This window comes from Dermacentor variabilis, unplaced genomic scaffold (assembly GCF_050947875.1).
Source record: "Dermacentor variabilis isolate Ectoservices unplaced genomic scaffold, ASM5094787v1 scaffold_18, whole genome shotgun sequence".
NCBI lineage: Eukaryota > Metazoa > Arthropoda > Arachnida > Ixodida > Ixodidae > Dermacentor > Dermacentor variabilis.
The window spans coordinates 857,864-876,315 of NW_027460346.1; the positions used below are offsets into that span (position 1 = coordinate 857,864).

The 18,452-nt window shown below is 44.2% G+C and overlaps 1 protein-coding gene across 5 annotated transcripts in view; it reads left to right on the forward strand.

The window, feature by feature from the left end:
• LOC142568370 (monocarboxylate transporter 7-like) overlaps positions 1-18,452 on the forward strand; it is an 85,495-nt gene that overhangs the window by 43,521 nt on the left and 23,522 nt on the right. For 3 of the 5 annotated variants that reach the window (XM_075678366.1, XM_075678369.1, XM_075678368.1), the window contains exons 2-3: positions 11,222-11,485; positions 16,848-16,991. In XM_075678366.1, the coding sequence (XP_075534481.1) occupies positions 11,222-11,485; positions 16,848-16,991 (408 nt within the window). The other 2 variants (XM_075678370.1, XM_075678367.1) reach the window with 2 other exon arrangements.

Below are 18,452 nucleotides of genomic sequence, written 5' to 3' on the forward strand. Positions count from 1 at the left end.
AAAAAAGAAACAAAAGAACTATATATATACATATATACATATATAAGTATACATGGACATACATAAATAAATACACATACGCACATATACACTGTCATAAATATATATAGTAGGCGAGCAGACGCGAAAAAAAAAAACATCAAAACACACGAAATGATCACATGTCAAGCAGTTCATTGAAAAAGGTTGAATTTGATGTTTTAGAAACGGTGTCCTCAGGCAGAGCCTTCCATTCATTGATGGTTTTTCAAAAAAAAAAAGACTACTTTAAGAAGTTCGTTCTTGACTGCATTGGCCTCACTTTTAATGTGTGTTCATGGCGATGGGATATGTAATGCGAGTTAAGCATGAAGTTTTATTTATTAATGCCAATATTGTTGTAAAAGATCTTATGAAAGAATGTGAGACGCAAGCAACGCCGGCGTTCGGCTAACGTCGAAAGCACTGGGCTATATTTCCATTTCTGTGACGCTCCTAGATTTGCGATAGCTCCCAGTGATAAAGCGTGCCGCTCGGTTTTGTACGCGCTCTAAGATGTATTTAAGGTTGTCCTGATAGGGGTCCCATATCGTGCACGCGTACTCAAGAATAGGCCTTACATATGTTGTGTATAATAACTTCTTGACTGCCAGAGGACAAGGGTGAAAATCTCTGCCATGTGATCCTGCCAAGTAAGATCGCTTGAGAAGTGAACGCCGAGATACTTGGCCCCTGTTACGCTCGAAATGGTCGAACCATACCGCCTGTAAGAATGGGAAACGTCAGTTTTTTTTTCCTAGAAGAGCGTACGTAGTTGCATTTTGATTCATTTAGTGTCATGCACCAAGTGGCACACCAGTTCGAAATTTTATTAAGCTCCTCTTGAAAAGGATTTTGCTGTCACTTGGATTGTTTATCGAGCGGTAAACAACGCAGTCATCTGCGTACAATCCTAGGTTCGACTGGATGTTTTTAGCACTATCTTTAATAAAAATCGCATTTTATTCGCAATTTATAAAACTGCGAGAGAGAGCTCTTTACAGTAAAACAAAAATGAAAGAGAGGTTTGCTAGCGTAAAGGTGTTTTTGCCTGCATGCAAATCCGAAAGAGAGGGGAGATGTATACAGGAGGCGACCTTTATTTGTGGCTATTGGGATGCGATTTATTCATCCATGTGTAGGCGGTTGTTATAACGATTCTGCTTACTTCACGACTAAGTTCCGCCAAATGTGGGCGAAAATAAACATGAATGTCAAACTCATGCCTAATGCGATAATCGACTAAGCTTGCAATATCGCTCTCAATATTTAAATCTTAATTTATTTCACCCGATCACTCAATTAATCATCGAGTGTAACGCCTCGAAATAACACACTGGCTGTGAGAAACGGTGTAATGTAAAGTTGCGGATGGATCTTGACTATAGACTTGACTTACTAAGTGCACATGCGTATACTATAACTAAGCACAGCAGTGTTCTTAAAGCAGTGTTCTTAGTGTCCCCCCATGGGATTGCGGCCGTCGTCGCCATGAATCGAACCCTCGACCTGGTGTTCAGAAAGCAGAATGTCATTGCCACACAGCCACCGCGACAGGTATTCCGACAATTCAATAAACTGTCACTGTATATGTGGACGAAATAGGCTCAGTGTTCCCACACAACATTTCAATGAAGTTGTCCCTGATTCTTTTCTTTTTTTTTTTCAGTGTCCAGATAAAACTATAATGTCTCTTGCGTAGTTCTGCTATTGGCTGGCGAAACATTTATTTCTTTTTTTCATCATTTTGCACTATTCATTTTCTTCAACATTATTTTGCCTGCCGTCAGCGTAACCAGAAACGCAAAGTAGAAAACACTGATCAGAACGCGTCTCACGTGTGAATACATATATGAGCACGACGTTCAATCGTTCCGTAGCCGGTTCGTGATCATTGTGCAGTAAAAGAAAGATAAAGAACATACGTTTCATAACTTTCATAATGTCATCGCTACAAACAATAGGCGAATCAGAGAGCGCAACAACGCATTGCTGTTGCTTTCGACCTGTTCGCCTTTAAACTTGTACTGATAGCACGTGGCGTCCTCCCAACATGCATGCAGCTGGCGAGCATCTACTATAACTGCGCGTGCATTAGTGAGCGCCAGCTGCACCCGACTCAACAAATATAGCGAATGAAAAGAAAAGAAAACAGTGAGTTTGAACTAGAAGTAGGAGGAGGCGCGCGTGGTATGTAGAAGAACGGAGCCCTCTGCGTAACGGAAAATGTCGAAGTTAACAAAGAAACCGAAAACCGTCGTTCTCTTTCTCTGTCTCCGTCTCTCTCTCTCTCTCTCTCTCTCTCTCTCTCTCTCTCTCTCTCTCCCTTTCTCTCTCGGGCATGGAGCTCCTGAATGGAATGATAATGTTACTCGCTATGGAGATGTTCGAACCATACATTGTGAATATATATATATATATATATATATATATATATATATATATATATATATATATTTCTCTTTTGTCTCGTGCTAGCTCTTTCGCGGTAAGCAGGTCCTGCCTGGCCTCGTTCCGGGCTTCTTATTAGAGGAAAAAATCTCCCTCCAATGGTGGGACGCACCAGGGGCCGTGAGCACAATATCCCCATGCTCCATATCCATTAGGCCACGGACGTATTCTCTTTTTTCTCTCTTTTTTTATGTAACATGTAAAAGTAGCAACAGGCTCACAAACGCCTTTCGCGCAAGCGTAAGCTAAACTACTTCGACAGGGTGCGTGCGCGTCACGTCACATATAGTAACAATTTGCATTAAAAAGCTACAGCACTTGCGTGCGCGGTAGAACGGCACCAGCGTTGCTGCTTCGTTCTTTATTGCTTACGCGTAGCGGGTGTAACGGTTCTTGGGCGCTTCGTCGCAGGGTAAAACTGGTTCTGGAAGCTTGGTATGGAGATCTCGCAGCGAACGAATAGTTGTCATAGTAACAACTTAGTTTCGGGCAAGTTGCATCATGCGGATGGAATATTGACGCATTGCGATGAGACGAGGACAGAAACGGGGACAGCTCCGGTCCCTTCCTGTAATTTTTCTGTCGTCCGAGCACGCTGCGCCAACATATGCATTCCTCGATTGCGTAGAGCACTCAACTTAAGACTAATGCGCGCGTTGCTGAACCTGGGTTTCCGTTTCGAGACGCTGCGGCTATTTGCAGCGGCTGTCCGGACGCATCTCTCGGAAGGCGCGAAGGGTCCCAGCGTGAATGCGCCGCAGTGTGCTCAAGTTCGCCGACGACTCGCAGCTGGACGACAAAATGGCGGACGTGGAAACCCTCGCGACGATAACCACTTAGGTCGCAACGGTCAGCCACCGCTCGATCTGCTGCACCGCAGGAAATGTGACGGACGCGCGACCAACTTTGCCAAATCACTTCGCCTTTTGAACATCTCCAATTGGGCGTATAAGTTCAAAACTAAGGCAAATGATCGTACCGGACGGCAGATATTAAATGCGGCACGTGTGCGACCTTGCGGGGTCACAGCCAAATTTCCAGCGAAGCTATTTCTTTCCGGCAGTTGCATTGGGTGTTTCGATTACCAGTAATTCAATCGCGCACTTTAAAACGTCGCTCGCTTAGAAGTCGTAGCATAAACTCAATTTATTGCAAATTTGTCCTCGGCGGCGCATTTTGTTCTGTCAGGGCACCGGAAAAAAATGGCGTATACGGCGCTTTTGTAGCGCAGCTGTTAACGCACGCTTGCACACTCTGCTTTACAAGCCCTTCAGACATGACGTTTCCAAGAAATGTGAAGTCAGTTCCACTCCCGATTCTCCCAGGTCACCATGGAAACCTACGACGCGCCTCTTGTTACGCATAAACATTGCGAGAAAACGAGAATTCAGTAAATATTGCCAAAACTCATATTTGCACAGAAACTTCGTCAACTTTCGGCACGCAACCCCTGCATATACCCCGCCATTTTCACAGAACGTGAACTCAGTGTCACGTACAGCAATTGTTCTTCCCGGACATTGAGAAACATTGCAGATTGCGGCCATGAAACGCTTTCGAGTACTCTCCTTAGAAATATTCTGCAAAGCCGGCAATCAATTGCTATTCTCGAAACTACACCTGCAGATAACCCCGAAAGCGTCCTCTCGAAGGTATTTCAGGATATTGATCAAACTTCCTGAGCTGTTCGTTAAGTACGCTTCTCACGCTCTGGAACACTTGTTCGGGTAATTTTTCATAAAGGCTGCACATATCTTACACAGTTCTAACGTTGTTATTACATCAGGAGCACGCAGCATCCCTGGTAATAAGCACGCTCGGTTTACTTATTCCACCATGCAGAGGCTCTTTCGCTGCTGACAGAGGCGTCCACATTGAAAGCGAATGGCTGCGTTGCATCTTAGCCAAGAGGAAGGAACCTAATTTGCCTTATTATTAGTTTTACCAATTGAGGACACAGCATACCAATGCATTTGACCGTGTGCGTGATAGAGGGGAGAGAAAAAAACTACTGTGAAGGCGACCCATATGCGGCAGCCGCCGCGGCGGCGAGCATAGCTCTTTTAACAGATAGCTCACTCCTCTCCAATACATGGAGATGAGTGAAAGACGCGTGGCTTGGCGTATGTCTAACAACTTAAACAAAGAAAAAGTGTGAGAAGTGCCAAAATAGAGAAATTCCGGATGCCAAAACGTCGTGAATTCGTTTGTCCTCCTGCGAATGTTCACGAGCACGCGCGCCAATGTCACGACCTCTTTCGAGCGACGCTAACGCGCCATCACCTTTTCCTCCTTCTGTCTTGATCGCCTGCCAGGTTTCTCTGCCTAATTTGCGTTAAACGCTAATGATTGTCTCCGTCTCGTCTCAAAGAAGCGACCATTGGCAACGTTTGCATCGCGTACGCAAGATTCCGCATGCAGGCTCAAGTCAATTGCTCAAAAAACTGTCTGATCGTCTGTTCCAAATAACGAGGTTGCATGCGCATGCGCCAGTCCCTTTGTTCTTCCGCGTTGAGGCCGGCCCGATTTCCTTGCCTCATTTGCTTTCGGCGCAGACGATCTATCTTCAGTGCCGCACAATGAGTCGAGCATTTACAAGCGTTTCCAGCGTGCGGCCCAGTTTCTGAGGTGCGGTCCATAGCTGACACGTGCGTCTCTGTTCGGGAACTGTAGAAGACAATGCAGCGAATGTAATGTGCCATTTTCGGCAACTCCTTTCGTAGCTGTGCCTGACGTAAGTAAATTTTGCGGTAGTAAAACGATAGCCGAATGATCGACTAAGATTTGTTAATCGTCATCGCACTCAACTACTTTGGAGCACAAACTGCAACTGCGGAATAGGACGAAGCCGGTAAGCGCCTTATGCCAGTGTACTTACTAGGATTCGCAAGGCTAGCATTGATTTAGTTCAGCTTATTCTTCGTCAGACTCCAGTCGCGAAGAATATTTGTCTTCTACTTGTATCGTTCCACTTAGTCCCGCGATACCCGAGGGAGGCATGGGGGGAAATATTAGGCGGAAAGCAAAGCCATTTTCATATCGTAAAATTAAAATAGCGCACAAAAGGACGCGCACAAGAATGAACAACACAAGCGCTCGTTTTGTTCAGTCTTGTCCGCGTGCTTTTTTCACACGCTTTTACTTTTACTATATATCATGAACCAACTAGCCCAGCAGCAAACCTTGTGAAGCCATTGCCGTTTGCGCGCATCATTAGGGAAGTGATACATCTCGAACCTGGTGTATAGTTTCAGGATTTCTATTAAGTGTGCTCGCCTTTAGCACTGACATATATCGATTTCGCAGTATATTATCGAATTATATTAGCGATTCTTACATTTTTTTAAAGTTAACTTGTGAGGTTATCACACGTTTCCTGACGTCCGCTGACGCTATTAGTGCGTTGTCGAAAATGGTAACTTGAGACCCCTTTTAAAATTTAACATCTGTCTCTTACAGTTTCAAAGACACGGTATACGATTCGCTAAAACGTCTTGCTATATTGACTAGTCTCCGAGCCTTTTCAGCATAATTTGTAGATAGAAATGGCAGTATATAATAAGTTATCATTGAAAAAGTTTACCTTTAACTGTTTCAGTTTAGTTATTGCACGCAGACGCGTTTCCCAACTACATCATTTTATTTGAGATGTTAACCACTTATTAGGTGTTAAAATCACCGTAATGTTAAGAGGAAGCTTTAGCTCGGGCCCCCAACTCCGACCCGGCCTATTCGAAAAACATAGAACGCAAAAACGCTTCTCTGAGATAACCCTTTCACCGATTTTAAGGAAATGTGTTGTATTGGAGAAAAAAAGTTAAATTCTAGTGACTGTGGGAAGCGGAATTTCGATTTAGAGCCTGAATTTCGTTAAAAGAATTTTAACGTTTTCGCAAGTTCGAAAAAGATAGACTAGCGAAGTTTATAAAATTAATAGCTCTGCATGAAGAACAAATATCACGGTCCTGTCAGCGCCATTCGTTATATCATTCAACGCGGACTAATTAGATATGTTAATTGATATCTTACGTGAGTTTGTTACGTTTTGTGCAAGGGTTCTGCAAAAGCTGCATTTCCATATCACTGAATTTTTTTCAGATTCATGTGTAACATATTAATTTTGTCCGCTTTAGATGTACTATCAGGTGCAATTCACAGAATTGTGCTATCGTTCTTCCTTGCTGAGTTACAGACTTGTAAACTTAATAGTTTCGTTTTCGAAAATTTTAGATTTTTGCCAAACTTTAATAAAAAATGAACGACCTGAATAAAAATTTTGAAAACAACGGTTGCTAGATCTTAACTTTTTCATTCAAATGCAACAAACCTAGTCAAACTTGGTGCAGTGGTTGTGGAGGGAAACGAATTCTCCCTTTACATGTACTTACATAGGAGCACCCGAGCTAAAGATCATGCGCCGTGCGTCATTTTTTGTCACTGTTACGTTAGCAGACGGCAGTGATAGTAACAGTTTACAAAAGGACCAAAAACCATAAATGAACCAGTCAATGTTTGCCCACTTGTAGTCGAGTTTATTTTCTTATATTCTTCAGATGGGGGGGGGGGGGGGTTCTTTTTTATAATTTTTAGCGGTGTTCTCAGTACAAATGTTTGTAGTCCCAAATGCTTTTCAACACGGCAGCAAGCATGCTTTCTCGTTCATAATTTAAAACCAGCTCTTAATGAACAGATTTTTTACACATTGGAAGATTAACTAACTAAAAGCACATAACAAAATTCATTTCCCTTTTCCTTTTTCTTCTTTTTTTCTGTAGTGACCTGAGTTTGTGCATGTCTGCCAGTCTACTTCGGAATAATTAAAATGGCCGTCAGATGTAACAGGCTGCGTTAGGTGAGCGGAGTTCCACAAAGTCTGAATGATTCATTCGTGTCGCCGACTATATGTACAGCTTACTAGACACGTCAGGAGGACGCTACGCAATTCTTACTACGTCGTTTGGTGCGCAGGCGAGTGTTGCGTCGTATTTGAAAAGATAACAGTTTTCGAGAAAGTAGAGTTCATTTCTGGTGACAGAGAAGGCGGGTGATCGAGAAAGATGACAACGTTATCGAAAGGAAAGCGCCAGGTTTAGGGAAGCGTGGATGGTGTGTTTCGCTCGGCTTGTGTACAGTTCGCGTAAAAACGAAATTCTTGCTAAATAGCTTATTTTAATAGCAGCAGCGCTACTGAGACGAAGACGCGAGCACGTACAAAGAGGACATATAAATTGCACAATCACTTGAATGTACGGTCAGATTTAACCTCCCATACCACTGGCGCTTTTGACTTCTCCTGATTAGGTAGCGAGCGTTTTTCGTTGCAAACTCGCTTATTGTTTTCGTCGTGTCGTTCTATTTGTCCGTTGACTGTACGGCAAAGCCTTTGAAGACTGTCTTATTCCTCCGAATTCTCTTATTTAGGTCAGCTGCAAGTACGTATATGGTTGGGATTGTTTCATCACGAGAGTTTTAAACCGAGCATGAGATAATTCAAAGATCTCATTTGCGCTGCTCACAACCTCGCGGACTACATGCCCGCGAGGTGAAAGCGTCAATCCTTCTGTAGTATTTCATCGACAGTCACCCTTCTGCGCCGGTTGTGGTTTTCGGATGTTCTGATATAGTATGCGCGATATTTTCATTTATATTAATAACTATATTCTTATGCGAGAATTTGTAGAATAACAGACAACCTAATATCAGGATGTCACGTACTGATAAAATGCATGCGTTAGTATATGACAGGTCACCCCGGCGCACGCTGTACAAAGCGTACTTAAGCGTTCTTTTTTGTTCTCGTTTATTTTTCCCCCTTTTTTTTCTTCTTCGATACCTGCGACAAAATGGGAAGTTTGGCCTTGAGCCCGCTATCGCAGAATCACAGCTAACGCACAAACTTTAATGGTGAAATGCACCATGGCATAGGCGTTGCAACGTGCGTTTTATTGTATGCTAATACCCGCAGCCAGCGTGATGTACAACGGCGCAGGATGTCGCTCGTACGTTGGAACGCGTTACGCGTCGTTCTTTACCGACGGCACGCGTGGCAACAGACGCATATTTATTGCGGTCTGCGTTACTTCCCTTCGATTACGAGAAACTGTCACCATCAGCCTGCAAACCTGCCTCGCTCGAGCGCCTCCCCGCCTCTCTCGCCTTTGATCCCTGGTAGGCGTTACTGTCGTAGTGCAGATTCCCGTTTGCCGTTGTGCACTAAGTCGATGCATCGCCTACTTTTTTTTTTTTTTGCTCTTGCTTTTTTTCTCGGCTGCCGCTTTTACTTTTGTGCTGAGGCGTATTTTATTGCAAGTTAGTAAAAAAAGAAAGATGTTTACTTCCGAAGACCTGACGTTCCAGTTGACGCTGCTGTATATGCAAAGCTTAATTTGTTGGTAGGGGCAGTTGATAACAGTTTAATTTCTTTATGCTGAGAAAACGAACCATGAAAGTGACCCGTAAATATTACCTTAACGGCGTGGATAGCAACGGAGAAAAGGAGGATAAGTGTAAATTCAGAGATGCGGAAACATTGTACTGCATATGAGCAATGGAGAGGAAGCCAGAATAGGAACAAAATTTAAAGTTCAGTGTAAAATCACACGCATGAAACCTTATGGTTATTCAAAGTGCAGTCCAAAGTCACATCGGCAACTGAGAACGAAGTATTATAGAAAAAAAATTACTCATGATTATGTGTCTGCAGCGAGTAAAAATAGCGCAGAAACCATTGAGCATCTTTTGTTGGCGCGTCGGAATATCGATCGAGAAGTAAATGGTCTAATTATGTTGTTCCAGGGCTTATATTTTGAATATATTCAGGAAAGATTATTGAATCTGCAGTGGAAAATAGTGAAAGATGACAGGAAACAGTTACATTATTGACACACTTACATCGTCAACTTTTTCCGGTGACCATTTTTCACCGTCTAATAACCGTTAAATAATGAGGGCGTCAAGTTACAATGTACGTTTTTTTGCACCACTTCGAACATCTTTGTTTTGGAAAAGTTACAAAATTTGCTCCAGCTGCGTCACTACAGACGAATTATCTGCCCAGGCGCGCATCATTGCGAAGAAAAACCAAACTCCCCCCCATCTCATTTCCTAAGATAAGCTAAACACGTAGGTAACTTCTTATAATCACGAAGTTCACGGCACACGTCTATATTGAAAACTTGATGGGGATTGTCTTAACAGTCTGATTATGTCCTTTCTACATTCCGCGAAATTATTCCTTAAATTCGCCTCATTGCGCAAGCGAAACGGTGAAGTGCGGCTCGGGCTGCGCAGCCTCTCTGGCACATAGCGTGGCGGCGTATGTCTCGTCCCGGCCGCTGAAGTGCGTCCAGCCTGGAGTATAGTGCAAATCGCCCATCGGAATCGACTCGCCGGAAGAGGAAAGCGCGACGGCAGCTTCATCTTAAGCCGCGCTTCTACGTCGCAAGCGGCTTGTACGGCGAGTTGCGCTTCGCGTTGCCGCATGCGTAATGAAAGAAATTTGACGGATAATTTGAGAACAGTTATTTCGATCTACATGGCCATACTTAAATGCGAAAACACGGAATTACAGCTTTTTCTTTATAATTCCCTTTAACTTTCCAATATAAACGTCTTCTGTAAAGATTATTTAATAACTCGATTCATGTAGTTGGTTTAATAAGTGAGTGGATTGCACGTGAAAATTGGTAGCTAAAATTTCATTAGATATATAATAACCCTTGCTTTCAGGTATAGCTTGTATTTCACGTGTCTGGTGCACAGCGAAGCGGTTCGCTGGATGTATGTATGTATGTATGTATGTATGTATGTATGTATGTTATGAGCATCCCGTTTTGAACGAGGCGGTGGGTGTCGCCACCAAGCTCTTTCTATTATACTGCCTAATGTTCTACCTAGATTAAAAAAAGAAAAAATGAAAAATAAAAAAAAACACGATGAACTCCCACAACCAAATTTTCTGACCCCCTATTACGAACTTTGCTTTCGTACATCTCCGTTTTCTGTCCTTTCCCTACTTTTCTTCCACCAATCTTCCAATCGCCTCTTACTAATCTCTATTGCGGACATGTTTACTCTTCCCCTGCTCTCGCGGAACCAAAGGGCATCAAGGAGGCCAGTGGTGCCTAAATCGACCGCTTGGCAGACGTCCTGACATTCTAATAAAACATGCTCCATGGCTTCCCTAGCTTCACCGCAGCAAAGTGTAGGGTCTTCACGCCACCTGGCGCACGCTCCTGGGCAGGCAGGTGGACACATTGGGAACGTCGCTTGCGCTCGCTCCCACAGCATAGCTAAACATACTTGGCCGCGCGCGCCCCTGAGGCGAGTCCGGGTTTGCAAGGCGCCACGCAACTCGGAAGATGGCCGTTGATATCTAGCCATCCTCGCTATTGCGGCGTTTTGCTGTCTTCCCGGTGCCAGTCTCCTATAGATGCTCACGTGGCAATATGGCGCGTACGTAAGCCCCCCTCGCTAAGTTCACAATTCCCACAATGTGTTGCTTGTAGTTGCCAAATCAGTATGCTCTCACTGCTCTTCCATCATACGGTGGAAGTCAGAGTCGCCGAGAAGTGGTTGTTGTACGGCACGCTGTAAGTTACAAAGCGCTGGTATATGAGAATGTGCGGAATGAACGTTACCTAAAACCAGCGTCACTACCTGTGGGCGGCGCCAATGCGTTACTCGGCGCGTTCATATACCGCGCTCCGTCGCGGTTGTTGCGTAGAATTCACCAAGTGGCGTCCTTCTACAGCACTGCTGAACGAGGCCGAAACCGCCATGACTGCTGAGCCTCTTCCCGACCGGACCGGCGATGTCCAGCAGTGCAAGAACTCCAAGCAAGTCATGGACAAGTGTTGGGGTGTGCCAGTGACAATGGCCCTTGCCGCGTTCGTGGTCTTCATGCCCCTGGCGTGCTACGGGCTCCTCTTCGTCTTATTCATAGAAAAGTTTTCTACCAACCGGGAAGGCGCTTCATGGCCAGCCAGTGGCCTCGAAATCACCGCACATCTCTCAGGCAAGCCGACGAGTTTTCCTTTTTTGCTTGCTCTTTATATCAGAAATTTTACAAAGGATTGTATTGGCGTTCTTACTCAAATATACTGGGTGCGTTTCTTTTTTTTCCACATAAAGTTCTTTTTAAGTTACGCTGTGGCGGATAGCAGAATTATATCCTTGAACCAGTCGAAAAGGCGGACATCGCAAAATCAATTAAACTGCATCATCGGCTAATTAACAAAATTTTACAAAATCAGCTTAAACCAGATTATTGCGCGTATGGCAATTTACGAATTTTACCTGGTGAGCTTACAAGGCACGTCACTTGGAACGAATTACGAGAATTGCATTGGTCTCGAGATATGCGTCCTTGCGTTGACGTGCACTGTTGTTCCATGTACAGTTTTAACAAAACGCCGTTTTATGCATCGAGACACAAAAGAGAACTGCAATTACAATGTATTTATTCGCACAGTTTGGGAATGAATAGCTAGAAACTGGTGTCACCCGCACGGTTTTTCCCAACCATGATGCGCCTTGCAAATTCACCGGCTATGTACAATTCGTAGATTTCAATAGTGCCGTGAAAGATAAAGTTCGAAACCTAATCGGTGAAATATCGTTAAGTGGCCGATTATGCATTTCAATTTCACGTGCAAATGTGTCGGCGTCTTCGCGTAATCCCGCTCAAGGACAAGAACGGTGCCATCTGCCAAATGCGAATTTTTGAAACATTGTTCTAAAAGAACACCGGGCATATATTTTGTTGACTGGGGATTTGACGGAGCTCATAAGCCAGAACAAAATGCTATAATGTGTGTGTGCTGATGTAAACAGATATGCCACATAATACGAATGAACGAAAAGAAAATAAAGAACAGAAATGACTCGTATTCTTGAAAGTGAGAATCCTCTCATCCCATATAAGTGACTCCCAGCTGCCACCCAGCTACGGCAACCATGTAGCTTGAAATCGCGTGTGTCCGCCATTGGAAATTGGCACTACGCCACGCGCATTGCTGCAGATGTACAGCACCAGTTGCAAAGGAGAACAAGCTTTCTTGAAGAGAGCGCAGATAACGTGATTCCTTGCCGGCACCGCAACAGTGGTGCTGGCTGCTAATATCGGAAAACATGCGGTAACCCCTGATCTAGAAATGACCTGATATTGACTGATTATATTTTTGCTCATTTGCTTTTGCGCACGTGTCGCAATTGCGTAAGTGTTAAGCCTCTGTCAGTGCTCAAGGCACGTTCAGTCCACATTGTGAAAATACCGCTATGTCCCCTCATCACACCTTCTTTCTCTCTCAAGACGGTAGCACAGCTTACGAGATATCGTTCCCAAAATTTCCGGAAAAATGGGCTGATGTTCCCGTCATTTCTTTAATTTGTGGCATTATACGGCGCGCCGGTCCAAACATTTCATGGGAAGCCAAAAATTACATTTCCCAACACGCGCAGTTTAAGCCCATTCTGTGCGCGCTTGATAGATGCGATCAAGATTACAGTGGCGAAATTTCTAATGGACGCAACTTCTAAATAAAATCAAAATCAATTACGTATGTCCGCGATAAGCACAATCTACATTCTACAAGCCCGCGTCGGCTTTCGCCGTTCCCCATACGCCATACGTAGAGAGGAGACGTTAAACCTAGGCCAGAAAGGCCTATATATGCCTATACTAAAATGGGGACAACAAGCCATATGGCATGCCCTGGCAAGCACCCTACCTACGAGGATGGCAGGGGACTAAAGGGGCACCAAAACGAGGAGATGCGCCACTCGTGCGCTAAATCATGCACACGCAGCCTTCCCCATCCGCTGCCTGTGACGACACTAAAGCGTTCATTATGCCCTGCCGGGCATCGCGCAAACAAATTAAGCGGTACCTCCTTGAATAGAAACTTTCAAAGATATGCATTACATGAGGGCCGCCGTGGTGCGGAATGTATATGTTCGGCAATGTAAATATGTGAATTTCTGTGCTCGTACTGCTCACGCATGTATAAATGAATAAATAACGCATACTACCATCAGCACAACCCCTCCACACATCATTACCACGCATTACCACATTCCGCACTACGCCGACGGCCACATAATGCTACGCGTATCTTGGACATGTTCCCGTTCAGGGAAGTTACGCTTCACTTACTTTTTTTTTCGGAAAAAGGCCCTACTCTGCGCACTGCAGGACCGAACTACGCAGAACACCAGTGTCTTTTAGAGGTGTTCTTTTCTTTTTATGCTATCTCCACACTGGTGAAATTCTTAGGTACATGCAATGTGGACATACACCTTGAGTACCGAATGGCTCGGATTCCACCATTTGATTGTGTGCCATACCGTAGTTAATTAATAGAGTCATAATTCAAGTTTAGTTCATTAACCGATAAGTAATTGAATAAGGTAATGTGTCTTCATCGCACGCTGGTGGCGTTGACAGAAACCGAGATTACTGCTAAATTGTAGGTTCATTTTCGCATGTGATAGGGAGTGCGGAGTGCACGCGCGAACTGAAATAACCGACGGTAAGAATAGATATCGGGCAGTTCCGCAGTGTCAATTACATTTATCTCGTTGCTATTGCTTGGCGCAACAAAGACTGGACGGTTAAATAAAGGAATACATTAGCAAGTATACACTGGGCATCGGCTGAACCTGCGTAATGGGAACGTGCACGAGCACGTTCCCATTGCTCGTGCGAAATGAACAGCACATAACTGCCGGACGTAATTCAAGCTCGCAATACTTGGCTAGTTTTACGCCAGTTTAGTACGAGCCCTCCCCCCCCACCAATCGCCCCCACCCCCCAAAAAAGCACGTAAAATGTCAGCGCCGCTTCCTCTTCCGGTAATGCAATCCGAAAAACTGGAGGGCCAACAACCACGGGTTCAGATGATGACGAATATTAGCTAATATCATAGTTTCAATCCCTCCTGCATAGCTATAGGAGACGTAACTGTAGGCCGACAGAGTAAAGCGACGCTTTTTGGCTCAGTGGCTGCGCATACTGATTGCACAGAAAGGAACAGCGCGAACAGGCACAATCCAGTCTTTGTTTTTAAACTCGTTATTTCTTTCTGCAAAAATTTGAGGCCAGACAGCTTGCCCGTGTCGCCTGCCAAAACCACGTGGCCGTCGCATCATCGTCTATATGCCACGCTGCACCGACGCCAGCAATCGGCATTTGCGAAATACCGTATATTTCCACGACGTTGCCTGCCAGCTTCTTCGTCCCCGCCGAGTCGGTACAGCCTTTCTTCACGTACTACGGCTCCCTCCACTCCTGGCTTAATGCCGCGATCACTCACAAAGCGAACGCGAGCTCTTGCAGGCGGGAGGAAAACCAGAAAAAAAAGAAACTAGTCATGCGAATCGCTCTACAGCACGCGTTTTATCTGAGAGAGAGAAAAAAAAACGAAAGAACAAGCAAAGAACAAAAGTAACGCAACAATGACATGGACTGCGATGCGTGCTGTAGGCGAAGAGAGGAGGAAGGAAGAAAAAAAAAAGGCGATGCACTGTTGCGACATAGCGCGCGTTTGAAGGTGCGTCGTGCCAAACTAAATAGAGAAAATTGGCTTTGATTTAGAACGCGTGCCCATTGTCGACAGAGTCCTTTTGTGGGCCGTGCCAAGTAGGTTACAAAAAAATGCTTCTGGAGTGCAGATGACGCTCTAGTATGTACTGCAGCCGAAGACGCCATCTTACCATGGGAATCAAAGGCCATTCGGTGGCTAGCTCATGGCAAGCTTATACGCTGCTCATTCGCAATAATGTGCAAACTCCGCGTCTTCACGAAACCTAAATCCGGCTTTGTGAGGATAGATGAACACCGACAACATTTATTAGCACGAAGTTCCCATGCAACTCAAAAAGACAATGTTAGCCTCCAGAAGCGGGCTGTTATTATTTGAATTTTTCAGAGAACATTTCTCAGATCTGCAGTAGATTTGTGAATAACAAATGAACGCACGCTTTGCGCAATGACTCCGAGGTGCGGCCTTATTTTTACCATGAAAAAAAAAAAAGAGCTTGAGCATGGCTGTACCCGTCCTCACAGGTCTCTGCAACGACTGCACTCCACTAATTCTTTTTTGTAATCGCCTTAAACGTCTTTTGCTTAGCATGTCACACAAGCGGGAATGGTTCATTGTCGCGTTAGCGTTGGTTTTGTGTTGGTCTATGGTGATATGGTGGCAAGGCGTTTTTAAGTCATACCGGGTTTCTCGGTAGCTCCTATGTGAATACATGGGAAAGAAAAAAAAATCGTTTTTCTCGGCATCCACTACACACCAAAGTCGATACGGTTTGTTGCATCGAAATGAAACACTTAAAATATATCGACAGTATGAAGCATATCTTTATTTAAATCGCCACTGTATTTGCAAAAATAGTTGAAACGCACTTATATGTAAGAGAAAAAGAAACAGACGTCAAATATCTAACTCAACAACAGAAATGATATCACAATTAAGCAAACTGCGCCTTAAAGATGCATCTCCAGTGGACAAAAGTGACGCAATATATGTCGGCCTGAAATTATCTCTACATTGAGAGTAGCACTCATGCAAAACCCTCGTAAATATTGTGACTGTATAACGTAAGCTGTAGGCGCATATATCAAGTTTGTCCGCTTGTGACAGCACAACAGGTCTGAAGTAACAAGCCCTGCATATAACAAGACTGACATCTTCAGTTTTCCTTAAGCTCTTTCTCAGTAACAGATGCAGTTTACTGCGATGTTTGCTTTTGATGCAGAGTAACGCAATCGTAAACACTGTGCTTCGATTTTTCTTTCAGTCGTTTATTTTCGGGAATCATTTCGAAAGTTATCAAGCATTATACATCAAAATTCTGCTTTCTGTTGTCGGCATAATTAAGCATTCTCCTTTCTTAAATGCGACCGCTTTCATTTGAATCGATCAAGCAGTTGTCTCGCAAGGGCATTTCTCATTTTCACGTTTTCAAATAGCGAAACCGAAGTTAGCTCCGAGGTGAAACTTCCTCTTAATGAAATTGCACGCATATCGCACCGCGTAAAATCCACTCCGCTACTTCACAAAGTTTAAATTTTGCATTGCATAAAATATATCCTGTTAGTGTGGGGCGTTTAATTTTACGTATTATCAATAATAGGCATCACCTAGTATCATCGGGCTCTCTTCTGACAGCCTTTATTGTCCTTTAGAAAACTGTTGTATAGTTGTTCTGTTCTTTAGAAACGCTCCTGAGAATGCGGCATCCTTCTCTCTCTCTCACTCTCTCTCTCTCTCTCTCACACACACACACACACACACACACTTGGGGCATTCCTATACATCAGGTACATCCTGTGCGCTGATGATGTTCAATCCCTGTGCAACCACTTGCAGCGCTCTTCGTGTATGCGCTGCAACGCCGCATCAAGATGCACACCATCGTCTTGCTGAGCACCCTCGTCTCCTTTGTGGGCATCGTGGCTTCCGCATACTCCCCCGACATCGCGTGGATGACGGTCACCTTCGGCGCGGCGTACGGTGAGAGTCGACCCTACCTGTTTTCGCTCGAGTGAGCGCGTCGCTATGGAGGGACAGTGCACTAGAATGGGTTACTGTATTCGGGAAGGGCCCGTGGCTGAGGCTCCTTTTTATACCAGTCCCTAGGTGGCGCCACATCAGCATGGGCTGTGCGGAAGCCGCCGTGTTTCTCCCGACAAGCTCTGCAACGACAGCTCGATGCGCCGGTTGCGCTTGCGAATGCTTGTAGCTTTATATATATATATATATATATATATATATATATATATATATATATATATATATATATATATATATATATAATTCAAGGCCCTCGCATGCTCCGAAGTGGAGTAAAAGGAGAGCGAGCCAACTCGTTGCATAAAACTGGGCAGTAGGAGATCAAGTGTTATACAATAGTCAGCCGTATCAATCGCAATTGCTGCTTACACATCGTTAGGCTGCAGAAAATCAGCAACTGTGGAAATGCACATGTTGTTCTTCCAATTGCGTGTCACACATAAAAAGAACATTATAAATGAAAGCCTATTCCTTCTTATGCAGATTTCGCTTAGACAATAATACATGGACATTCTGTAAAGAGACTGACTACTTGATTCCTCAAAGTCCCAGGGTCAACACTATATTGGAGATAGCAAAAGTAATCAATAATGAATTGCTTATTTGCCTAATTACTCAAGTATTTAGGTAATAGGAGTAATCCAAACCAACATCGCACTTAGTTTTAATTAGTTCAATGTTATATGAATCAATTCACTGATTAATTTGACATTATTTCAGTAATATAATGAATGATTCAATGAATTTTTATTACAGTTTGCACTTACATGAGTTCTTTCAAAGTTGTATGGTTAAAAGTATTTCTGGGCTTTGTATTGCATTCATATCATTATATAGCTGCGACAACCCCTGTGCATAATTCAAACTAAAACACCGCAGGGAAAACCAAGTTCTTGTCTTTAAACGAATGCGTCGTTTGAACTGCATAAACTACACAAAAAGAATCACTAACCACACAAAGTTGGACACACACGCCAGCGGCGCACGGCCAGCACAACTGACAACGGCGAGAATGAACGGCGGTTCAAACCTATGCAACTGATGTGGGCGGCGGCGCTGCTGTCGCATGAGCTGGCATCCTTCAAGTGGCGGACCTTTCTACACTTTTCACCTCACGGCAATGCATGGCGCGTGCCGCCCCTGAACACCCTTCTAGAGCACTGTAATATAGGTACTGCTTGGCTTTGGTAAGCGTTATGTATATATGAGGGCGGTGACAACAACTTCTATTTGATCAAATCTATTAAATATGTTGTTACGCATGAAGAAAACGAAGACCGGTGAACGTGCCTGCGGTCCCGAGTGGGGGAAGGAAGAAGAGTACGACGCTGAGTTGATCAACCAGCCGCTCTTGCGCTCACCTTCGCGACTTAAACTAAACGGTCCCCTTCATCCGTAAGG